The 25,771-nt window shown below is 42.8% G+C and overlaps 1 protein-coding gene across 3 annotated transcripts in view; it reads left to right on the top strand.

The window, feature by feature from the left end:
* TENT4B (terminal nucleotidyltransferase 4B) overlaps window positions 1-25,771 on the top strand; it is a 76,014-nt gene that overhangs the window by 35,455 nt on the left and 14,788 nt on the right. For all 3 annotated transcript variants that reach the window (XM_059151254.1, XM_059151255.1, XM_059151253.1), the window contains exons 2-4: window positions 20,557-20,680; window positions 22,387-22,433; window positions 23,941-24,061. In XM_059151254.1, coding sequence (XP_059007237.1) covers window positions 20,557-20,680; window positions 22,387-22,433; window positions 23,941-24,061 — 292 coding nt within the window. The remainder of the gene's footprint in view (window positions 1-20,556; window positions 20,681-22,386; window positions 22,434-23,940; window positions 24,062-25,771) is intronic.

The following is a 25,771-nucleotide window of genomic DNA, read 5'->3' as shown; positions in this document are numbered from 1 at the left end:
AGCAGCCGGATGCAGGACTCAATCCTGGGACCCTGAGATCATGACCTGAGCTAAAGGCAGTCGCTCAACCAACTGAACCACCTACGCGCCCCAAAGATATATTTCTTTTGCTTAAAAGATTATAAAACAAGACAGATGAACAGATTACGGATAAAATGACAAAACCAGTAAAATTAAAATTAATTTTATGGGACAGATGATGATTTACTCAATTTGTACACTCTACGTGGATACAGTACCATGTGCTGGGAGCTCCCTGGGAAAGGCTGTGTCACTGGGCCATGTGACTGCTCCATTCTCTCACCACCTTTCTCTATTCCGAAAATAGTAAAAACTACACAGGGGTGACGTCGGACCATTAACTGGCATGTGTGCATCATATACTTAACCAGGTCTCAACTCCATTCCCGACTGTTAGTTCCCGCCCATTAAAATCCTGTTATTCGGCCCAAGCCTGATGGTGAACACAACAGCACACACGTGGGCTGGGAAATCCCTGGGCAGCTCTGTTTCCAGGGAAGCATCTGGATGGTCCTGAACAGGCTTATGTTCCTGTTTTGAGAGTAATACTGAAATGAAAACACACAATTTAAAAATTCTCATAGAGAATGTATGGACTGGGGGAAGTGTCCACAGACCCAGTTTGAGATACACTTCTGAGTGTTTGACAAACACTGCTTTATTTCCTCTGCTGCTTGTAAGTTTAATTTTTCCCCCTCAAGTTCAAACAAGGTAGGGATGCTTACATTCAAGTTTGGCAGGAGGAGCTTGTTTTGCCTTTTTGTTTTCTTTTTCTGTAGGAACCATTGAGAGGGTATCTCACAGCGGTCTGCTTTCTGTAATAGGTCTGTTGTCCTAGCTGATGGTTAGGGTTCCTTCCCTTTAGCTAGGGGGTCTGGTCTGCATTTTTTCTTGATCACATTAACTTTAGTTATTCCTTTCTTTTTTTTTTTTTTTTAAGATTTTATTTATTTGAGAGAGCTCACATGCACGAGCATGGGAGCATCAGAGGAAGAGGGAGAAGCAGCCTTCCTGCTGAGCAGGGAGCCTGACACGGCTTGATCCCAGGACTCCGGGATCATGATTTGAGCCAAAGGCAGATGCTTAACCAACTGAGCCACCCAGCTGCTCCCAGCTTCAGTTATTCTTGTTGGAACTTCAGTTTCTCTTATTTTAATGTTTTTATGTTAGTGCTTTTTCCCTTGAATGCAACCAAAATCAAAGCTTATATTCTTCATCTCAGATCTTAGATACATGTGTTTACAAATAACTTTACTGCCAAGAATCTGTTAAGTTGGCTTTCACTACATTAGTTTTGTTTGATGTGGTGAACATGACCCTTGAATACCGTGCCTTCTGACTGTAAAATTCTCTGCTGAGTTGTCCCTATTTACAGTGTGACACTGCCAGTGTGATTTTAAAATACTAGAAGTGAGTTATGGTGACAGAAAGCTGCGAAGAAACAACCTTCACGTTCTTTTGATTATAAGTGCCTTTGGCATTTGTTTCTACTTGGAGATCACTTTTTCCTAATGCTTTTTTGAGGAAAGACCCTCTCCCTTCTTCCGACGGGTCTGGGGATAAATGACTAAGACACAAACTGAGGCCTGGGCTGCCTCCTGTCAGATCACCTTTCTGCTCTCTCTCCAGTGTTCCTGGGTGTAACGTATATCTTATTAATGTGAACTCCTATATATAGCACCTAAAATCAAACATGACATGAAGTAGTACCCTAATCTAATTCCGGGATGGGATGAAATATTTCTATTAAAAATGTAATAGTTTTGGGGGCGCCTGGGTGGCTCAGTGGGTTAAATCCTCTGTCTTCAGCTCAAGTCATGATCCCAGGGTCCTGGGATGGAGCCCCATGTCAGGCTCCCTGCTCACTGGGGAGTCTGCTTCTCCCTCTCCCTCTGCCTGCCCCCCCATGCCCCCTTGTGTACTCTCTCTCTTACTCTGCTCTATCTCTCAAATAAAATCTTTTTAAAAAAATAAATGGAATCATACGATAATTGGTCTTTTGTGACTGACTTCTTTCACCTAGTTTTCAAAGTTCACCCATGTTGTAGCACAAATCACTACATCATTCCTTTTTATATCTATTGTATTGGATATATTATATTTTATTAATGACAAGTCTTTGGGTTGGTTAGCTGAATTTTAAAAAATTTTATTAAAATATACATAATTTAGGGTGCCTGGGTGGCTCAGTGGGTTAAAGCCTCTGCCTTCAGCTCAGGTCGTGATCCCAGGGTCCTGGGATCGAGCCCCATATCAGGCTCTCTCCTCCACGGGGAGCCTGCTTCCTCCTCTCTCTCTTTCTACCTGCCTCTCTACCTACTTGTGATCTCTGTCTGTCAAATAAATAAATAAAATCTTTTAAAAAATATATACATAATTTAAAATTTACCATTTTAACCTTTTTTAAAAAAAGATTTTATTTATTTATTTGACAGAGAGACAGTACAGCAAAGGGAATGGCAGGCAGAGGGAGAGGGAGAAACAGAAGCAGAGGGAGAGCAGGGAGCTTCATGTGGGGCCTCGATCCCAAGACCCTAAGATCATGACCTCAGCCGAAGGCAGACACTTAATGACTGAGCCACCCAGGCACCCCAGATCTCACTTTTTGAGGAACTCCCTTACTGTTTTCCGTACCAACTGCACCATTTTACATTCCCATCAGCAAAACACAAGTAATATGAGTTCCATTTTCCCCACATCCTTGCCAATGCTGTCATTTTCTGGGGTTTTTATTTGTTTGTTTGTTTGTTTAGATAGGTGCCATCCTAATGGGATTTGAATTTAATTTAATTTTATCTAAATTTCAATGTATACACAAGCACATAGCTATTAAGTATTTTTTTTTTTTTATAAGTAACAAGTATGACTTTAGTTGACCCTTTGATATGAACTGCGATGGGAGCATGGAAGATGTTACTATAGTACTATAGTACTTCTAAAAATTGTAAGTCTAACTGCATAGATTTATTTACCTCCCAAGTCCTAGATGAGGTAATGCACAGTAGTATGTGGTGTAAATTGGTAGACTCAATCTCTCAGGTTATGCTTGGATAGATTATGGAACTTATATATAGAGGAGGGGGTCAGCAAAGTTTTTCTGTAAAGATGATAAGTATTTTAAGCATTGTTGGTTCTAAGGTCTTTGTTTCGATTACTCAGCTCTGCTGTTGTCAGTTATGAAAGCAGCCATTGACAATATATAAATGAACAAGCATGACTGTGTGCTAAGAAAACTTTTTGTATGTATACAGTAATTCGAATTGCATGTAACTTCCACCTGTTCCAAAATGTTACTCATCTTTTGACTTGAAACCATTTCAAAAATATAAAAACATTCTTACCTTGTGGGCTATACAGAAGTAGGAAATGGGTAGGCTGCGTTTGGGCTATGGGTGTGGTTTGTGGATCTTGTAGAGAGGGATATTAGAGGTGGTGGATATTAGAGGTGGTGTGGAACCCGGGTGATACTTGGGTTATTTGTTGTGAAATACTTTGGAGTTAGCTTTTGGTCCTGGCAAGAGGCCAAGGGCTGAGGGAATCTTCTGGAAAGGAGGAGTAGTAAGCTCAGAGTAGCAGATCTTCAAATCCTAGATGACGTGTGTGTCTTATGTAACAAAGATTGATCTGACTAACTTCAGGCATGTCTTCGCCTTCCATAAGTGTTTGTGGGAATGTAGGATGAGGAAGGTTAAGGGAGATCTGAAGGATGGGGGCTGCCCTATTAAGTGGCCATGCAGTTTGGGTGGACCTGTTTTAGAGAAGTCACTGGTCATACCCTCTCATTGCCTCTGTGTGTGTGTGTGTGTGTTCACGAAGTCCCGAGGCAGCTGAAGCCTGGGGTCCATATGACTCTGAAGTGTCCCAGGTGCCAGGCGGCGGGCTGGGGGCCTCACGGAGCTGCTGGGAGGGTAGTGCTTCCCTGTTTTACGGACACAGGCACTGAGACCGAGGGAAGTTGGTAACTCTCGAAAGGTCACTCAGCTGGAAAACTCGTCGCTGGAATTTGAAAGTAATTTTACCTCTGCAATCCTAATGGTTGGCACATTCCTGTGAGGAGATCTGTTTTTCAGATTTGGTTCTGCTGTTGATTTTCTGTGTGAGCTTAGGGAAATTCTCCGTTAAGGGAAAAAAAAATTGTTCTGGTTCAAGAGTAACTTCTACCAAGCCTGCCTCGCAGAATTGTTGTGGATGATTGAATTAGGGAATAGATAAGAGCTCATTGAAAAATCTGAAGTACCATCCAGAATCAAGATGCTTTGTTGAGGCAAGGCCCCCTCCAAAAGGCACTCTTGTCCTCTCATTGTCGTGTGGTTCTCAGAGCTTTGCCCCAGACCTGAGAACTGGATTCTTCTGAGAAACCATTAAGCTCTTGGTGAATTTCCTTTTTTTTTTTTTTTTTTTTAATGCCTGTATTAAGTGTAGTAGGAGCCGGACAAGAAGGGGCTGAAGTCAGAGTGGTAAGAATGAACTGAGAGCAAAGCCACAGAGCCCGCCTTCGGGCCTCACGCTGCTCCAAAGGTTGCTGGACAGCTGCAGGTGAGCGCGTGGTGGCCCAGTTCTGAAAACAGAAGGAGGGCTTTTACATTATGTCCGCGATGGTAATAGAGCATGTTTCTGTCATTATCAGAGTATTAGCACATAGAGAGGAAAGTCTGGCAATGCTTAGATCTTTCATCTTCTGTTAATGAAGGCTAAGTGAAGCATTATTTCATTACTATATTCAGGCCCTCTTTAAAGTTACCAGAACGCTCATAGTTGTCTTCATGTATACTTTATGAAAAGTATATAGAACACATACATGAACACATACATTTTAATTTCATAGGCTAATCTCTTATTTTGTCTGTAGGTCTTAAAAACTCTAAATTGTTTTCAGGGGTTAGTGATAAATTTAGGGAGCATCTTTACAAGGTTGGTGAGTAAGCATTATTATGACAAAGTTCCGTGTGGCCCAGTATAGACATATTAGAAATACTCTTAAAATAGTAGTCATCTCAGGCCTCACTTTGGAGTGGAAGAAATAGCGTGGAAGAATTTCACAGTACATTGCGGAGATGTGACTGCTAATGACTTAAGCAGATTTCTAAGAGACGTTAGGTGGTAAATGAGACATAATGTATCTAAAATAAATTTGGCCTGAGAGATTTACCCTGATGAAATAGTGCAGGGTCCAGATCATTTTTGTAATCAATGTTTTAAATATTATGTACATCCAAAAAGTAGGTCTTCCTGTAAATATGCTGGTTGGCTACTCAGTGAAAGTATCAGATGTATTGTTTCTATTTTGTTCTGTTTGCTATTCTGTTGAGTTAAGAAAATTACCTCTTGGGGAATGGTGGGAAGGGGGAGGGGCTAACCAACTTTTTATCTATTTTTTTTTTTTTTAAGATGAGGATTGTGGGTTTCTGTTTGTTTTTTAAAGATTTTATTTATTCATTTGACAGACAGAGATCACAAGTAGGCAGAAAGGCAGGCAGAGAGAGAGGAGGAAGCAGGCTCCCCGCTGAGCAGAGAGCCCAATGCAGGGCTCGATTCCAGGACTCTGGGACCATGATCTGAGCTGAAGGCAGAGGCTTTAACCCACTGAGCTACCCAGGTGCCCCTCTGTTTGGTTTTAAACATTTTTTGTTTGTTACTATATTTTACTGGCATGTTCACAAAATTTGTTAAGGGGGAGGCCACATATTTAGAGTTGTAGCTTTTGCTTTATTCATCATCATGGTCATCATCATCATCGTTGTCGTGAAGAAAAGAAGCTATCATGTTGCTTTATCCTGGCAAAATGTGGAACACATACTTACTGAAAATAACCTTATCCGAGGGAAGCCTTAAATGAAATTTGTTAATTATTTGGCCTTATCTTGGTAATTCTAGCCCATGAAGTAGGGCTAGAAAATTGTCTGATTGACTTTGAAATAAACATGCAAAAATCAGTAGCTTTTCTATGTAACAAAATATAATTTAAGAAAGGAAACAGATTTTACTCATCAGCGCATCAGAGCTCCCTAAATAATTGAAAACAAAGCCAGGAATGTGAAGAAAACAAAAAACGTTACAGTGGGTTTCATTTTTTGACTTAAAGAGGTTAAATGAATTCATTAATTTTTTAATTAATGTAATTCAAATAAAAATCCCAGTGATTTTTTTTTTTTCCCAAGAGGGGAGAGTGATTTATTACAATGATTTTTAAGAGCATCTGGAGTTATAAACAGGCAAGAATAGCCAGGAACCCTTTGAAAACCAAAGGTGAATTTGGGGAGGATTGGTTTTGTACTGTCAACTATTTATAGATTTATGCAAGAATTTTAAATAGTAATCTGAGCCCTATAATAGATAGAAATAGCAGTAGATCTGAAAAGAAAGCCGAATACCTGACCCAGCTGTGTTTAAGAGTTTAATATATAGGCAAAGGCTTTGTGTATAAATCAGGATTTTTTCAAGTGCGAGAGAAAGAAAATAAATCATCTTGGTTAAATAAAAAACAAAGACATTTATTTTGTCAAGTGCCTGGAGTACCCTTGGGGTGAGACTAGTTTCAGTGACTCCAGAGGAAGTTCAAATGCGCTGTCTGTCCTGACTTTGCTGCTTCCCCAGGGCTGGCTCCTCTTTCTCCTATTGCTGATGGGCTCCTTTCTGCAGCTAGAGGAAAGGGAGGTGTGGTTGTTGATACTTCCAGGCTTCTATTTTTACAGCCTAAGGTCGAAGAAGAGATGACCTTCCTTGGCTCAGTATGTAAAGTCTTAAGGAAGGACACCACGTGGGCTGCTGGGGTCCTGAGCCCTTCCGTGTGCTGTGACCATGAGATGCTGTGCTAACAGGGTCACTCCTGGCCAGGGCTCCAGCTAGCTCTGCTGTACAGCCCCACCGGAATCACAGGGAACAGTCAGAGAGGAATTGTTCCCGAGGAGGTGGGGGGAGGCAGGAAGGTAGGGGCAGACCACTGGGTCAACGGGAGTGGCAAGCGTACAGTATTCAGTAAAGGGTGCCGGATACTGGTTAAGTATTGAAAAATAGAAAGTTACATCCCTGCCTTTCATCGTGTTCGCTTAAATTCCAAATGAATAAATAAATGATCGTTAAACAGGAAAAAGGAAAAAATTAACTAGAAGAAATAACAGATTTTTTTAAATAGACTTGATTTTTTGAGCAGTTTCAGGTTCACAGCAAAATTGGAAAGTACAGAGATTTCCTCCCGTATCCCACCAGCATGCAGTACATTTGTTACCGTTAAGGAATCTACGTCGGCACAACACTATCACCTAAGGTCCGAGGTTTACATTAGCATTCAGTCTTGGTGTTGTACATTTTATGGGTTTAGATAAATGTATTATGACATGTATCCACCATTATAATATCGTATAGAGTAGTTTCACTGTCCGGAAGACCTTTTGTGCTCTGCCTGTTCATCCCTCCTTTCCCCAGCCTCTGGCAACCACTGATCCTCTTACTGTCTCCACAGTTTTGCCTTTTCCGGAATGTCCTGTAGGTGGAATCACACAGCATGTGGCCTTTTCAGATTGCCTTCTTTCACTTGGTAGTAATGTGTGGAAGGTCTCTCCATGTCTTCTCATGGCTTTGATAGCTCATCTCTTCTTAGTGCTGAATAACAGTCACTGTCTGGATGTACAACAGTTTGTTTATCTGGTTATCTACTGAAGGACATCATGGTTGCTTCCAAGTTTTGACAATTGTGAATAAAGCTGCTGCAAACACCTGTATGTAGGCTTTTCTGTGGACTGAAGTTTTCAGCTCCTTTGGGTAAAGATGGAGAATTGTGGTTCCTGGATCTTAATAGTAAAAGTGTGTTTAGTTTTGTAAGAAACTACTCAACTGCCTTCTAGAGAGGCTGTACCATTTTGCATTCCCAGTGGCAATGAATGAGCGTTCCTGTTGCTCCACATGCCCACCAGCACTCGATGTTGTCAGGGTTCTGGATTTTGGCCATTCTCATAGGTATGTAGTGGTATCTTCTTGTTGTTTTAATTTGCATTTCCATGATACAATTTGCATATATTTTCATATGCTCATTTGGCATCTGTGTATTGTTTTTGGTGAGGTGTATGTTCAGGTCTTTCCCCGATTTTTAAATTGGGTTGTTTTCTTATTGTTGAATTTTAAGAGTTCTTTGTCCTGTGTATTTGGATGCCAGTCCTTTATCACATTATGTGTTTTGCATATATTTTCTCCCAATCTGTGACTTGTCTTCTCATTCTCCAGCTGTTTTTCTAATCTCAAGATAAAAAAGTCTTTTGAGACCTAGGAAAGCGAAGACTGCAGGCTGACGGCCTCTTGGCTGGAGCAGACCTGTGCACGTGCTCTATTTTACCTACACTGTTGTGTCTTGTTTAATTTATCTTTTGAAAAGTGTGCTAGAATTTGAAATAGAAAATTTATCTAAACTTTTGGTTTTTCTTGGAAGAATGGGAAGTGTTGGCAACACCGGCATCAGATTCCTACATGGCAACAACCGGCCAGCATTAAGGGGCAGCCCCATCCGGGTTGTGGGACTGTCAGGTACCAGCCCCTCGGTCACGCCCATGTGCATCCCAGCAGTGGAGTGAGTGTGAGCTGCCCTTTCTTGGTACAGTCACATTCACTTATCTTAGTTGTCCTATATTGTATATTATATAATTATATATTATTAGGTATTTTATATTGTGTATTATGTATATTTATATTCTGTATTACTATATACATTAGGCATTTGGGGAATTTTTTCCCCCAAAGTATTAACTGTCCGTAACTTTTCACTAAAGGATTCCTCTAGTAAGAATTTATACTAAGAGAAAACTTAGAGTTGATTTCAGATTTTTATGCAAAGATAGCATTATCACACTAATCATAGTACTGAAACATTGGAAGCAACCTGAATGCCCAACAATAAAGGAATGGTAGAATAAATTAGAATATATTCATGTACTGGGATAATATGTAATCATTGAAAATTCATTTTTATGGTATCAGATGGCCACTGCGTAGCCACTGTGTGTATCCTCCAACTCTAAAACGCTGTGTGGAGGAGACTCGCAGCAAGTGTTGGGCAGCGTGTGTGTGTCTGATGCACATGCACCCCCGGCCATGTCTGCTGCTGGGAAAGGGGGTGCAGCTGTGAGAGAGTTTTCTGTTTGTTTTTTTTTTTTCCCCCCTGTGTGCTTTTCCAAACAGCTGTAAATTTCCCTGTTTCTTTCAGAGTTTATGATGATGTTGTTAACTGTGAAAGAATATAGGGCCTCATAAAGTCACCCAAGGTTGACAAACATGTATTTTGTGAATGTGTAGAATTCTTTGTGAATTGATTTATTTTCCTTTCTTTCATTTCAGCTTTTAAAGTTCTGTAAACGGGCGCCTGGGTGGCTCATTTGGTTAAGCGTCCACCTCCGGCTCAGATCTTCATTCTAGGGTCCTGGGAATGGAGCCCCACATCGGGCTCTCTGCTCAACGGAGAGTCTGCTTTTCTCTCTCTCTGCCCCTCCCCCCAATTCGTTCTCTGTCTTTCTCTCTCATGCTTGCTTTCTCCCAAATAAATAAATAAAATAAAAGTTTTGTAAACAATTTTGCTCATCCAGATGATCTCAATAGCACGGGAAAAAAGCAGTAGATTATGGAAGCCTTTCTCCAGGGTAGTCTAGTTCTCAGTTCCATTACCCAAGGTAATTGTTATCAATAGTTAAAATATTTTAAATATGCATCAGGAGTTTACCCTATTTACTATAAATTATTTATTAAGCAAATAGTCCCCTTTAATATGTTTTGAATATCTGGATTTTCATGAGTAGTGGTGCTTGAAAGGTACCCCTGTGTTCTATGCCTCTTTTATCAGAACCCCAACATGGGAAGAAGATGTTCCAAGTACTTATATATTTATAGAGCAATGTCTGTTCTTAAACACCAGCCCCTCCACCAAAGATAGATACGTAAATGAATAAGTAAAAAATAAAATTTTGGTGGTAGAGTTGTGTGGGTTAAACATATCCTCATTTCATTGTCCTACTTAAGAATATAACAAACTTCGTAGAGTGAACTATTTTTATTGGCATTTGAACCTTGTCGATAAGGGAAAATTCAGCCTTATTTATTTTGTTTTTTTTTCCCACTCAGCAAATATTTGAGGACCTCCCCTTTGGGGAGAAAACTTAATAACAACCTTTATTTCAAGATATTGGATTTCATTTGGGGAATGTTTTCAACAGTGCTTTGAGCTTCCCAGCGTTATGCAGATTTTCTTAGATGTACTCAATCATGGAGGAGTTCTGAATTTTTAATTTTTAATTAATGGCTAGAATTAGAGCAGTTTTCTTTCCTCTGCTTTTCCTTATAATTGTTGGAAAGTAGTGTCTGGGTTGGGTGTCAAAAGTACGAGTCTTGGGGAAAGAAGTCCGATGGATTGCATTCTCTCTCTTCAGAGCAGTAAAGGGCAAAGGGACAGAGGAAATCAAATGAAAAAACCATCCTTCTGAAACACTGGCCTAATAAAGCGGTGGTCCAAAAGCCGAACAACAGACAATGGCATTGAAAATGAATGTTCTCATTTCTAGGAAAGCAGGTGTGAGCACCTCCGAAAAGAAGAAAATGAAAACGTTATGATCTAGTACGCAGAAACAGGATCCATTCTCTGTACTTTTACCCCGGGGTCCTGAGCAAGGAGGGGTTGACGTAGCAAACAGAACGTTCCTAAACTATGAATAACAGTTTTAAATGCCTCCAAAGTTTGCAGAAGATTGTAGACTGTTTTTCCTTTTAATTTTTATGTCATCATATTTTCTCTCTACTTTTAAATCTTAGGATATTGGGGCGCCTGGGTGGCTCAGTGGTTTGGGCTGCTGCCTTCGGCTCGGGTCATGATCTCAGGGTCCTGGGATTGAGCCCCGCATCGGGCTCTCTGCTCCACAGGAAGCCTGCTTCCCTCTCTCTCTTTCTCTCTCTCTGCCTGCCTCTCTGCCTACTTGTGATCTCTGTCTGTCAAATAAATAAATAAAATCTTAAAAAAAAAAATCTTAGGATACAGTAAGAATTATTTGGGGTGTGAATATGTTTCTTGTCTACAAATAGAAGAGGTAGAAGGCTTTTTCCTTTAGTTTTGATATTGGTGATTTTCCTAATTTAGTTAGGCATGGATTTTTTTCAAGTGACCTTGTATCTTTATCAGTACTGTAGAAAATTACACACATGGTGCAGACCTTAAAATATAAAGATAATAAGGTATTCTACTTTTTTAAAAATACATAAAAAAATTTTTTTTAAAATCTTTTAAAAAAGATTTATTTATTTACTTGACAGAGAGATCACAAGTAGGCAGAGAGGCAGGCAGAGAGAGAGAGAGACGGGGTGGGGGGGTGAAGCAGGCTCCCCACTGAGCAGAGAGCCTGAGGCAGGGCTTGATCCCAGGACCCTGAGATCATGACCTGAGCCAAAGGTAGACAACTGATTGAGCCACTCAGGCATCCCAGGAAGTTTTTTGTTTTTTATTTTGGTTTGTAGAGACCTGTTAGCTCCTGAGGATAAGAAAGAAGGATGAACCAGGGAAGACTGAAATTTCCATTTGGAGAAACTAATTCAGGGAGGAAAACACAAGGAGAAGGAATAGGTTTTGGAGAAAGATAAGGAATTTAGTTTTGGATTTATTGATTTTGAAGCGACAGCTAGGTAGGAGTGTCTAGCTGGCAGCTAAAAATATAAGAGAGAGAGAGAGAGAGTGTGTGTGTGTGTGTGTGTGTGTGTGTTTTTCTTGACCGCACCAGTCTCACCCTGGGGCTTGCTGTTACTTACTCCTCTTGGTGCCTATGTGCATTTGAGAAAAATAAAAAAATACAGAAGGGTAGAAATCCCTCAGCACCTCAGTCCCAGTCCCCAGAGGAAACTACTGCCAGCAGTGTTTATGTATTCTTCTGGAACTTTGTCTTGCGTATACATAAACTTATCAGCCTGTAAATCCCTGGAAAGGGTGAGTCAGACACCGACAGAAACTCCGTACATACCCTGTGTCAGGCATGCGGCATGTTGTGTCCTGTGTCTGTTGCTCTGTGCATGGGCTTGGGGTCCCTCTGTGTCCCCACAGGTCAGTGCTGTTCACAGGCTGACCCCTGAGTTCCTTCTGCAGATGCTTAGGTTCCCCAGTGGCCAGGCATGTAACTTTTTGGTATGTGGAGCTGGATACGTGAGTCTTTTTCTCCTTTAAATGTTTGTTTTCTTCCATGAGAATTCACTGTCATCATAAAAATATACAAAGGTGGGTGCCTGGGTGGCTCAGTCAGGAGAGCATGATCTCAGGGTTGTGAGTTCAAGCCCCACACTGGACACAGAGCTTACTTAAAAAAATGGTTAATTAACAATGGTAATTAACATGTATGAGTTTTTAAGAAAGATGTATTTATTTGAGAGAGAGGCCGTAAGTGAGAGGGACAGAAGGAGAAGGAGAAAGAATATCAAGCTGACTCCCCGCTGAGTGCAGAGCCCGAAATGGTGCTTGATCTCATGACCCTGAGATCACGAAATGAGCCGAAGCCAAGAGTCAGATGCTCAACTGACTACACCACCCAGGCCCCCCCAACATGCATGCATTTTTAAAAGGTGGACTATTTAAATGTATATGTATTTTAGAAGATTTATTTATTGGGGCCCCTGGGTGTCAGTTGGTTAAGCATCTACCTTCGGCTCAAGTCATGATCTCAGGGTCCTGGGATCAAGCCCCATGTTGGGCTCCCGCTTCTTCCTTTCCCCCTTGCTTGTGCTCTCTCTTTCTCTCTCTCTCTCAATCTTTAAAAAAAATTTTTTTTAAAAATTTTTATTTATTTGAGAGAGAGAGAGAGAGAGAGAGTGGGTGGGAGGGGCAGAACGAGAGGGAGAGAGAGTCTCAAGCAGACTCCCTCACTGAGCGCAGAGCTTGATCTAGGGCTTGATCTCATGACTGAGATCACGACCTCAGTTGAAATCAAGAGTCAGATGCTCAACCAACGATGTCACCCAGTGGCCCCTAAATGTATAGAGTTTTTTTTTAGATTTTATTTATTTATTTGACAGAGACACAGCGAGAGAGGAAACAAGCAGGGGCAGAGGGAGAGGGAGAAGCAGGCTTCACGCTGAGCAGGGAGCCCGATGTGGGGCTCAATCCCAGAACCCTGGGATCATGACCTGAGTTGAAGGCAGGTGCCTAACAACTGAGCCACCCAGGCACCCTAAATGTATACAGTTTTAAAAAGTGAATCCATCCCCACCCCTGATTCACTTACCAGATTTAGTCACTGTGAACAGTGTGGTACATAGACTCTGTTCTGTGGTTTGGGGGTTGGGAGAAGTACACACACACACACACACACACACACACACACTTCTACGTGGGAAAATATAAAGAAAATGACAAATGGCCTGGAATCATTTTATTTATTTATTTATTTATTTATTTTTTAAAAAGATTTTATTTATTTATTTGACAGAGAGAAATCACAAGTAGACGGAGAGGCAGGCAGAGAGAGAGGGAAGCAGGCTCCCTGCTGAGCAGAGAGCCCGATGCGGGGCTCGATCCCAGGACCCTGAGATCATGACCTGAGCTGAAGGCAGCGGCTTAACCCACTGAGCCACCCAGGCGCCCCTGGCCTGTAATCATTTTATTTTTATTTTTATTTTTTTAAAGATTTTATTTTTTTATTTGTAAGAGAGAGAGAGTGAGAGCGAGCACAGGCAGACAGAGTGGAAGGCAGAGTCAGAGGGAGAAGCAGGCTCCCTGCGGAGCAAGGAGCCCGATGTGGGACTCGATCCCAGGACGCTGGGATCATGACCTGAGCCGAAGGCAGCTGCTTAACCAACTGAGCCACCCAGGCGTCCCTCATTTTAAATAGATAATAACACCTTTGGAAAAGCAGACACACACACACACACTGATGGTTTGAAGAGAATTCTATAGTTTTACTGTACTGCTCTATACTAGGACAACATGATATGAAATAAAATGTTGGTCTCCATAACCCTCCCTGTTGTGTCCTGTCCTTAAGGTAATGACTGTTAACTGTTCTCCTTCCAGAAAATTTGTAGTGCCAATAGAAACTCTGTGTGTGTGTGTCTTTTTAATGCACTTGAAATCTTGTTAAGCACATTGTGCTTTTTCCTTTAAGTTTAACACATCGTGGATCATTCTCATCAGCTCAGATAGTTCTGCTTCCTTATTTTGGATGGATGATTGGCTGTCATTTAAGGGGCGCCAGTGAGTGCTGCTCTGATTATTAAATTGGATTCCATTGATGGACATTGAGGCTGTTCCTTAGTTTTTTAGTATTCTAGGTAATGCTGTGGTGAATGTCCTTATTCCCTCAGTACTTCTGAAGGATGAAAAGAAAGGGACTTTAAATAAAAACAACTTCACTGGAGTATAATTGGTACACAAAAACCTGTATGTAGTTAATGCAAACAGTCAACCTTATGAGTTTGGACATAATGCATACACCCCTGAAACCATCGCCACAGTTGGGGTACTAGACGGGCACCTGGGTGGCTCAGTCAAGTGTCTGCCTTCAGCTCAGGTCATGACCCCACATTGGGTCCATGCTTGGTGGGGAGTCGCCTTCTGCCTGCCCCCGCCCCCAGCTTGTGCTCTCTCTCTCTCTCTCTCTCTCAAATAAATAAATAAAATCCCTTTTTTAAAAAAAGGTAATAGATGTATCCAGTACCTCTAAAAGTTTCCTTGTGTCCCCTTCCCCTTTTCTGTGATAAGAATATAATATACTCTCTTAAGAGGACATTTTTAAGTGACTAATACAGTGTTGTTGCCTGTAGGCGCTGTGTTGTGCAGCAGATCTCTAGAGCTTATCTTGCTTAACCCAGACTTTATGCTCATTGACCCTCTCCCCAGGACCCCTCCGCCAGCCCCTGGCAGCCGCCATTCTGTTGTCTGCTTCGGTGGGTTTGACTGTTATAGATATCATCTTATGAATGGACTGGTTTATTTCATTTAGCATAATGTCCTTCAGGTTCATCCATGTTGCAAGTTTCAAAGATTTCCTTTTATAAGGCTGAATAATGTAGGTCTGTTCCACATTTTCTTTATCTGTTCATCTGTTGGTGGACATTTGGATTGTTTCCATATCTTGGCTCTTGTGAATGATGCTGCAGGAAACACGGGAGTGCAGAAATCTCTCAAAGAAAATGATTTTAATGAAAGAAGAGGAACTTTAGGGGTGCATGGGTGCCTCCATCAGTTAAGCGTCCAACTCTTGGTTTTGGCTCAGGTCATGTCGTGAGATCCAGCCCCACACTGAGCTCCACAATCTGTGTGGAGTCTGCTTGAGATTCTCTCTCCTCCCTCTGCCCTTTCCCCTGTTTGCATGTGTGTGCTCTCTCTCTCTCAGTAAAATCTTCAAGAGAAAAAAAGGGGAATTTTAAAAAACTATCCATGTAAATGTTATCATTTATTAAGACAACGACCTTTGGAGGGGTTGTAGTAATTTATACTTTCACACATAGCATATGAGTGAGTGCCTTTTCCATATATCTTTGTCAAAATTGGTTATTATTATCTGTAACATTTTTGTGGGGGGAAAACATCTTGTTATGGACAGTAATTGAATAGAACTTTGTCAGTGCCTTCATGGGAATCTGAAGTTAGTGATTAATGAGGACTTCACTTATGAAAACTGGGAAGCTTGACCTTGGTGTGGAGGTGGCCCAGGCAAGTTGCAGGCCTGGCAGGTGTCCCTCAGGAATCGGGGTTGGCCCCTGAACAGGTGTTGGGTGAGCCTGTACTGGGGGGCCGGGGAGGCATCAGCGAGGCTGCCTCTGGCTTCAGAGATGCTGAGCTCCGAGCTCCGGAGCTACTCATACCCACCTGCTGAGCAGCCAGTAGAAAAGGTGTGAAACAGGGTCCTCCCTTTTACATAGCCAGAGAAAGTGAGCCCTCAACACCCTCCCCTTATGATGAGCATTATGAAAGTCATTTAGTTTTGAAAGGCTAGCACTTCTTGGTAGATCTCCTCTCAGAGCTAAAGTCATTTTTTTTCACTTCTCTGTTTTCACTTAAATGATCTTATTTATTTTAGAATTTTGTTTATTTGACAGAGAGAGACACAGTGAGAGAGGGAACACAAGCAGAGGGAGTGGGAGAGGGAGAAGCAGACTTCCTGAGAGCAGGGAGCCCAATACAGGGCTTGATCCCAGGACCCTGGGATCATGACCTGAGCCAAAAGCAGACACTTAAAAACTGAGCCACTCAGGTGCCCCTGTTTTGTACTTTTTAAAATGTAGTAACTTCTTTATTTATGTCCCTTCATTGTCACACTAAATCATTATCGTTAACTTTGAGGTTAATGTCAATTTTACCCCAGGAAATTAATTTTGATTACGTTCTTTTTTGGGGGGCCTCCTTTCCAGTTATTTAGTAGCACTTATTTTATCATATTGCTTTTCTAGAATATACTCTTCCTTTATAAACAGGGAGTGGAGTGCTTTCTTGCTTACTTTTCCTTAAAACAAAACAAAACAACAGAATACACCAATGCCCTGACAGAAGGCACTGTGTTTTGGTCATGTATGAGTTTTGATCGAGAGCTATGTTTTCAAATTAAAATGAGAAACTGTAAGGCTGGGTAGGAGACATTCGGCCGTATTTACCAGTTTAACCATCCTGAGTTTTGACCACATGTGGGAGAAGCTGAAATTTCCCTGTGTGGCTGGAGGATGTCAGAGGCGTAAAGTTCCACTGATTCGTGAAAGCCAGTCTACAGTGTCTCCAGTCTCCAGCCTTCCGTGGGTCACCGTGCTGCGGGAGCAAAGGGTCCCAGGCACATAGTGGGCAGTCCAGAAACGGGACATTGTTCCCTCAGGGTTCTTTAAGCACCTCGTTGTACATGGCACCCTTCCAGGAAAATTACACAGTCCGCAGAGATAGAGTGACCTCGAGATTATATAAAAACTGTACTGGAGGTTTTTTTCCTCAGTATCCTAATACCTCTCACTCAGTTCTCGAAGTTTACACATAGCTAGTTAAACGTGTAGGCGTGTGTCCCCCGTGTGGGCAGGAGGTGGGTTCTCTTGTTCTTGCTGTTCAGGTGTGTTTGAGCTTCGCTCGCCGTCCTTGCCCCCCCCACTTCCGTTGTCACATGGGCAGATCAATGAGAGAGTTAGGATGACCTGTGGAACCAGTTCTTCCTAAATAGGGAGATGGTTCCATGGAATATTAATGCTTGGGATGGTCTTATTTTACAAGCTTATCTGGCTTAAGGTGCTCATTAGAAACGTAGAATCCCAGTGATAAATGGGATTTTAGAATCCTTTCCATTTTCCACCAAATTCAGAAGTGTCTTTGGGGTACCTGGCTGGCTCAGTTGATGAAGCATGTGACTCTTGACCTCGGCATTGTAGGTTTGAGCCCCACGTTGGGTATAGAAGTTGCTTATAATTTTTTTTTTTAAGATTTTATTTATTTTAGAGAGAGAGAGAATCCCAAGTGTGGGGAGGAGCAGGGTGAGCGTGGAGCCGGGCTGAGCCTAGAGCCCGACACGGGGCTTAATTCCCGCAACCCTGAGATCCTGACCTGAAATCAAGAGTCAGACCCTTAACCAACTGAGCTACCCAGGCACCCCTACAACCTGAGGGAAGGAAGGAAGGAAGGAAGGAAGGAAGGAAGGAAGAAATGTCTTACTAGATCTTTGTTTGCCTCATGGTCATTCACTTTACTTACCCTTGTAGTGACGACCTCACCACCTTTGAAGGCAACTCATTCCATTCCCTGCAGCTGTGGTCCTTGGAAAGCTCTCCTTCTGGTCATCCGAAGCCTGCCTATGGTGGAACAGTGTGGAACTTACGCATTATCTGTCACAAAACTACTTTAAATGAGTATTTCTTTTCATTAGATGGAAATCACCCAGGACAGGGATCATGTTTGACTGACTGACCTTCTTTCCTTCTAGTGTGTTGAGCTGGGCTCTCCATAACATTTAGAGAATAAATTCTCAGTTTCTTGTGACTTGAAGATTAACTGAAAGTGGGGCTAAATATTTTTTTGTCTGTGTTTGAATTAGAAACGGTGTAAATGGGCCTTTGTGGAGTAGATACTGTTGCGTTTAGGGGTTTTTCCCGTTGGTTAAAATGGAAGTATCCCCTAGGGGTTTGGGACCACAAATAAACTTCGATCATGATCCGTTAGGTAAGAAGAAATCTGTTTTCCTTTTAATTTGTGGTCCTCATCCTTCTGAAAGAGCAGCACAAGCTGTGAACTTTCTAGACTGATCATTTTGGCTTCTGTCTTCCAAGAAGCTGAGGAGGTTACCCTTGGAAAAAAATGTCTGGGAAGTTTTAAGAAAAAATCAGAAGGCGAGCTCCTAAGGTACCCAGCAGTGTACCCGGGAAGATTAGACCCCACTTGGAGTTTGCAGATTGGTGTGCAGAACTCCCTAGAATTTTAAAGTCGAGGGTTTTGTTTTGTTTTGTTTTGTTTGGTGGTGGTGGTTTTGTTTTTGTTTTTGCAGTATTGCACAGTACACAAGCCAAACAACACTACAAATCATTCCCTACCAGATGGCCCAGGTTTTGACATGAAGGGCCCGAGAAGGATCCTGTTTGCTAACCCCTAGTTTGTGCCTGAGGACACTGAGGCTGGAAAGCACCAGTTCCTCTCTGAAGGAACACAGCTGCCCTCAGGCAGAGCCTGAATCTAGAACTCAAGTTTTCTGACTCTTAGTCTAAAAATAAAACATTAGGAGAGGCAGAGACTGTTGATTGCTTACTTGGCCATGTTTTAAATGTTCTACCAAGTGGGGGTTGGGAATTAGGCATTTTGTTTTCCTTCCTCAAAATCATTTTTGGTTTCCTGGTCCTTCCAGCTTCCTGCGACTCCTCTAGCCTCTCTAAACCAGGATCCTTCAGGACCGTGTTCCTGTGAGGCTGCCCGCATGCCTGCCCACTAAGCCCGCAGGGGGCCCCTGTGCCTTCCCAGCACTTGGCAGGCACTTGGCAGCCATTCCTGTTAGTGCTGTCCTCCTGGACTCCTGCAGCGCCACCACAGTCCGAGGAGACCCTTCGAGATCCATCCTCATGCGGCCACCACAGCTGCTTGCAGCCGCTGCCGGCCGCTGGGGTCGCCAGCAGTCAACACCAGTTTAGCTGATTTCCTCCCATTTCCCCTTCTTTCCCTCCTAACCGAAGCTCCTCCCGGCTGCACCTGCTACCTTCCGTGTCTTCTGTCCTCCGGTAGTGCTAGGCATCCACTCTGCCTGCCACTTAGTAGCCAGCCGGGGGTGGGGGGTGGGGGGCTTTTCCTTTCCTCCTGCTCACTGATTGCCCAGCCTCTCAGGCTTCCGCCCCTGCCGGCCTCCTCCCTCCCTCCCTCCTTCCCAGTGCGCTGGAGCCCGTCCCTTCCCTGCGCCGCCCCCCCCCCGGCCGCCCAGCCCTTCCGCAGCTGCAGGGTGAATGGACTGCTCCCCGCATCCAGTCTAGTCTCTCCCAGTCCGTCGTTGGCTCGGTTGCCAGATGACTCTTCTTCAGACACAAGCGTTTTTGACGTCCGTCTTAACTTGGTCCCTCTCAGCAACACTGAAATAGCTCCTTGTTCCCCTTTGGAAGTCCAAACTTCTTTGCTCCCCATTTGGAGCCGCTGTGGCCAGGAGTCTGCGTTCCCAGTTGCTTCTCCCCTTCCTCCGGTGGCCGCAGCCTGTGTAGTTTGCAGAGTGCTTCCTGGGGAAGCCTCGTTCCTCCTGGGCTCTGCAGGTCTTCAGCTCCTTCATGAAGCCTCGTCTGCCGACCATTCCCTTCAGGTCTTTGCAGATGGTCCCTGGCTCACTTGTTCAGCTGACGCTTGATTCACTAAGCAAACATTACAAAAGACAGGCCGCTTTGCTCCTGGGAGGAACAGATTATGGGGGGGTAAGAAGGTCAAGTCTCTGTGGCCAGGAAGCTCGCCCATGGCATCTGGATTCTGCATCTTTCTGTGTTTGTGTCTACTGGATTGCAAGTGCAAAGGCAGAGGCCAGGCCTTACATATTAACATTTAAAAATTTTTAAAAAGTCACCAGCACCTGTCCACCGAGCAAGTGTTCTGCATGGATATGTAATAAACTCTGGGAAAGCTGCTACTCCGTCTCCATTAAGACTTGTCTCCTTAGAATTTCTTATTTTATGTAACTCTTCTGGCATTTAAAAAAAAAATTAAATTCTGTATATTTAGCCTAGCTTCAGTTGTAACATTAAAATTAAGGTAGAAACAAACCTATGGGGGCGCCTGGGTGGCTCAGTCGTTAAGTGTCTGCCTTCGGCTCAGGTCATCATCCTAGGGTCCTAGGATGAAGCCCCACATCAGGCTCTCTGCTCAGTGGGAAGCCTGCTTTTCCCTCTCCCACTCCCCCTGCTTGTATTTCCTCTCTCACTGTGTCTCTCTCAAATAAATAAATCTTAAAAAAAAAAATTTTAAGGTAGAAACCTATGAACATCAAGTCATTAGCAAAGTTACAAGACTTAATTAGATAAGGTTATTTAAGATAGTGATTTCTCATTAGACTAGGCTTGCCCGTATTAACTTCTGCTTTTCTTTCTTTTTTTTTTTTTTTTCCTTCCCTGCAGTCTGCATGAAGAAATCAGTGATTTTTATGAATACATGTCTCCGAGACCGGAGGAGGAGAAGATGAGGATGGAGGTGGTGAACAGGATCGAGAGTGTGATTAAGGAACTCTGGCCCAGCGCGGACGTGAGTACCACCTGTCTGGGTAGCTGAGTGTCGAGGGCCGTGTCCCTGTCCACTGTGGACAGGGTCTGAGGAGTCCTCACACACAGGTCTATGTGCATTGGAACGCTTACGGTCCAATTAAATTTTAAAGGCAAATGGTTTCATCCAGCCGTTGGAATTTGGGGCATCCTGATTTTTTGCAGTGAATTTGATGACTTAGTTAAAACTATTTCTCTGTGCTGAATAGCAATACTAAAGGTAAACTCTACTCAGGATTCATTAGTATACAGAGAAGAAAGACCAATCAGGTCTTCTTGTAGAAGTGTGTTATTGGATCTGACGTATGAAAATCCCACTACTGTTTTGTTCCAACCTGCCGGTATAAATGTTATGTGATTATTTATAGCTGAACGAAAATGTCAAGTAGGAGTTTCTCATGTCATTAGAAGTGCATTTTCTTGGGCGAGTGCAGGCACAAGTCTGTTTTCTTGATATTGCTATTTCCTTCTTTCTGGCCCTTCCTTGTCTCCCTGTGCAGACCCACCCCGTGAACAGAACTTTGGCCCAGGATTTCCTCTTTGCTTATTTGTGGTTATTGTTGTTGAAACTAATTGAATACCTTTTTAGGGCTTTTTTTTTTTGAGGGTCTGTTATACAGTTTTGTGCATTCAAAGAAGTTAGAATGCATTATTCTGTGTTAAATGGCTTTTCTTTAGACTTCGTCATGGGATGGTGATGGGGGAGCCAGGGAAGTTTCCTTTGTCCAGTTGGCAAAACAGAAGAGCTTCGAATAAAATACTGTAGGTGAAGGGAATGGGGTGGGGGAGGGCACTGATACTTTATTGAGCAGCTGCTGTGTGGTCACATGCATTCTTCTGTGTGATCCCAGTCCATGGGTCTCAGTGGCGGCTGAGTTTGCCACCCAGGGGTCCCTTGGCAATGTTGGAGACATTTTTCGTTATCATTGACTGGTAAGGTGCTCTCGGCATACGGTGGGTAGAGGCCAAGGGTGTTCCTAAATGCCATGAAGCACAGGACAGCCCCTCCCAGATGGCTGTCTGCCCTGAACGTCAGCCATGCTGAGGCTGAGAAATCGGGATTTGGATTAATCCTCCTTCTTTGGAGATTGGGGTTTTTATCCATCCTTTTGTTCCCAGAGGAGAGACCCATAGCTGTGGCTCCATTCCCAGGTCCAGCTCACCTCTGGGGCTGAGCGTTAACCCCTTCGTGCAGTTCCTTGCCCACCCTGAGCCTTGCCCCGTGCTCCTCAGCTGGGGTAGGATGTGTCAGCACAATGTTAGGGTGATAGCACCTGCTGTTCCCAGGGGAGCTGGCCTCCCGCTGGAATAGTCTGACCCTAAATAACTCAGGGGCCTTGACAAGATTTTCGCTTAGGGAACCCAAATTCCATCTTTGTTGAACAGGCTTCTGGCTTATAAGGGAACACGAATGACTTGAATATTACTTTTGAAACTTTTCTGTTTCACTCTGCATTTGATATTTTAACCTTACAAGTTTAAATTATATTCCTAATGTCTGCATAGGAGGTAGCATTCTTACTTCTGGAAAGCGTAGTGTTACTAAAAAAAAAAAAAAACCCACCAAAAATAAAACCCCTTGTAGTACTAAAAAATACCAACAGAGGGTAGCAGAACCTTGACATTTCTCCATTGCATGGTGGCTTTCATCAGGTCCATACCTTAATGCAATAATTTTTTCTATTTCAGGTCCAGATATTTGGAAGTTTTAAAACTGGCCTGTATTTACCTACTAGGTTAGTACATTTGTGAAGCTTTCAGCGGATTGTGCATTTTTTTTAGATTTTGGCTGTTGACGGTGGAAGAGTAGAAGCAGAAAGAGATTTATGAAATGAAAATTCACTTTATCAGTATTTTATTCGAATTACCTTGAGGGTGGAGTGTCTCTTGAGGCGACCCTCTCAGACTGATACCCGTGTCGTCTGGGATGGACGTGGAAGGGCGCAGGTAGCAGTGGGCTCGGCTAACCGTTCCAGCAGGTGACCGCCTGCCTGCAGAAAACTGTTTGCCTCCTTAACTCAATCCACTCACTCAGACGTCACTGTCCTATTATGACAAATCATGAGATCATACAGTACAGCCGTGGACCGCCCCCCCACCCCGCCCGAAGGCCAGCACTGTCGTCTGTTCTTAAGAGCTCAGACTATTAGCTGCTGTTCTAGCTTCTGGACCCGGAGCTTCAGGCTCCAGACTCTTCTCTGAGGAAGGCCCCTGTTAACGTCAGTCTTCCTACATAAGGCCAGTCTCGGCCCCCAACCTGGGACAGGGCGGGGCCTTTTTGGGGCTTCCCTGGGGGGCAACAATGTGTTTTCTATCAACTGAAATTTCACCATGTATTTGTTTTTGCTTTTATTGTGGTAAGAACACTTCATTTGACACTTACTCTCTGAACACAGTTTTGGGTGCATAGTACTGTACAATTTTAACTCTGGGCGTCCATCATGTTTTTGATTTTTGAGCTGGATTTGATCTACTTTTCCCAAGCTTAAAATGTGTTGATGTGGAGAGATCCTAGCAATTTCTGTTCTGCCTGTTGCTCTCGTAGGCCTGCAAAAGCCGTAAAATATCCAACTTGGAGTTCATGAATAGTTTTCCTTATTTAGATTCTAAGTGTCAGCAAAACCTTGAGTCACTCTGAAAATTTTAATTGAGTTTTCTGAATATGTAGTACCTTCCCATAGTTCAGATTGAAAAGGCACAGCAATAATTACCATGAAAAGCGTGAATCCCACCTGTGTCCCCTGCTCCTTGGAGGAGTCCCTGGTACCAGTTTCTCACACATCCTTCCATGAACGTTCTATACATATAAAAGGAAATGCATGTATGTTTTCTTCTTTTTTCATCCAAATGATGGCATCCCAACATACACTGTTTGCAACTTAACTTTTCACACTTAATTACCTGAATCAGAGTCAGTTCATCTCATGCATATGGGCATGTCTCAGGTTTTCTAGTCCCAGAAGCCTTTATGAACAGGAAATGTTCACTGGTGTTTTTCGAGGTTTTACTTCTTTCAAAACCCCCGTTTCCTGAGGCCTGACTTCTGTGAAATGACCAGCAGAAGATGGTTGTTAAGGTCACCAGCCCCCCCAAAGCAGCCACCACCAACACATTTGGTCTTCACCGGGCAGTGTGAGAAATAGGTTTTCACTGCACTAATTTGAAGTCTGGAAGCCTGAGTGTGAGTGAAAACGAGTATAGTTTCTTCTTCAGACAACTTTTGTGTGTATGTTCTGTGCTCAGTGACATTGATCTCGTGGTGTTTGGGAAGTGGGAGAACCTTCCCCTCTGGACCCTGGAAGAAGCTCTTCGGAAACATAAAGTTGCTGATGAGGATTCGGTGAAAGTTCTAGACAAAGCAACTGTAAGTTCTTCCGACATTTCATCTAAAAATTTCTGGTTACTAATGCATGAAACTTGCAAAATTAAAATTTAATTTTGGTGAGCAGAGTTGGCATCTCAGTAAATGATTCTCTTCTTTCATTAATGATCACAGTCCTTGTATATAAATTTTTGTTTGTGACATAAATGAAATCGTTGTGGTTATATAGTTCTTTAAAAAATAATACTCAATTTTATCACACATAATATCACTGTAGAGTTTTTACATATAAAAAGTATAATTAAAAATACGGCTCTCGGGTGGTTGGGTTATGGACACTGGGGAGGGTATGTGCTGTGGTGAGTGCTATGAAGTGTGTAAACCTGGCGATTCACACACCTGTACCCCTGGGGCTAATAATACATTATATGTTAATAAAAAATAAATAGGATACTAGAAAACTAGAGACAAAAAAAATATGGCTCTCTATTAAACAGTTTATAGTGACACAGAAGGTCTTGCTCTTCTCTCTTACTTTGTGTCCTTGAAAAATTGTATATGCAGTTGACCTTGACCAGCGTTGGGGGTTCCCTACACAGTTGAAAATCCACATGTGATCTTGGATGCCCTAAAAACTAAGAGCTCTCGTTTGAGTAGGAGGATTACTGATAACATAAATAGTTGGTTAGCACATATTTTGTGTGTTCTACGTATCATAGACTATGTTCTTAGGATAAAGCAAGCTAGAGGGAGGAAAATGTTAGGAAAATCATAGGGACAGTACATTTACAGTATTGCATAAAATTGTGTAAAAGTGCAGCCACACAGTTGAATCTTGTGTTGTTCAGGGGTCAACTGTAAAGGAAATTTTATAGATGAAGAACTTGATATTTTAACTAGATCTAGATTGGCCATTAAAGAATTTTTGTGGGTGCTCATCACAGAAATAAATGTATCTATTTTAGAAGTTTGGAGTTTTGTATGTTAGCTTTTCAAAAACAACTCATACTGTTTCTTACCAAAAGCTATCAATTTGGAAACCCAGTTCTGCACACAGATTTTGCTGGCCTGAGTTTTCTAATACAAGGTGCAAATAGAGCCTTTAAAAAAACAAAAAACAAAAAACCTATATAAGTAATCTCTGTACCCAGCATGGGGCTCAAATTCACAACCCTGAGATCAAGAGTCACATACTCTTGGGGCGCCTGGGTGGCTCAGTGGGTTAAAGCCTCTGCCTTCGGCTCAGATCCTGATCTCCGGGTCCTGGGATCAAGCCTTGCATCTGGCTTTCCACTCAGCAGGGAGCCTGCTTCCCCCCCCCCCGCCCCCCATCTCTCTCTGCCTGTTTCCCCGCCTACTTGTCATCTCTGTCAAATGAATAAATAAAATCTTAAAAAAAAAAAAAAGAGAGAGTCACATACTCTTTTGACTGAGCCAGCCAGGCACCCCAGAGCTTTTTTTAAATTAAGTTCAATTATTTAACATACAGTGTATTATTAATTTTGGAGGTAGAGTTCAGTGGTTGATCAGTTACATATATTACCCAGGGCTTGTTACATCACATGCTCTCCTTATATGCCCACCACCCAGTTACCAACCCGCCTCACCTTTCTTCCAGCAACCCTCAGTTTATTTCCTATGGTTAAGAGTCTCTTGGGGCGCCTGGGCGGCTCAGTGGATTAAAGCCTCTGCCTTCTGCTCAGGTCATGATCCCAGAGTCCTGGGATCGAGCCCCGCATCAGGCTCTCTGCT

Source organism: Mustela lutreola, chromosome 16 (genome assembly GCF_030435805.1).
Source record: "Mustela lutreola isolate mMusLut2 chromosome 16, mMusLut2.pri, whole genome shotgun sequence".
Taxonomy (NCBI): domain Eukaryota; kingdom Metazoa; phylum Chordata; class Mammalia; order Carnivora; family Mustelidae; genus Mustela; species Mustela lutreola.
This window is presented reverse-complemented; position numbering and strand designations above follow the sequence as displayed.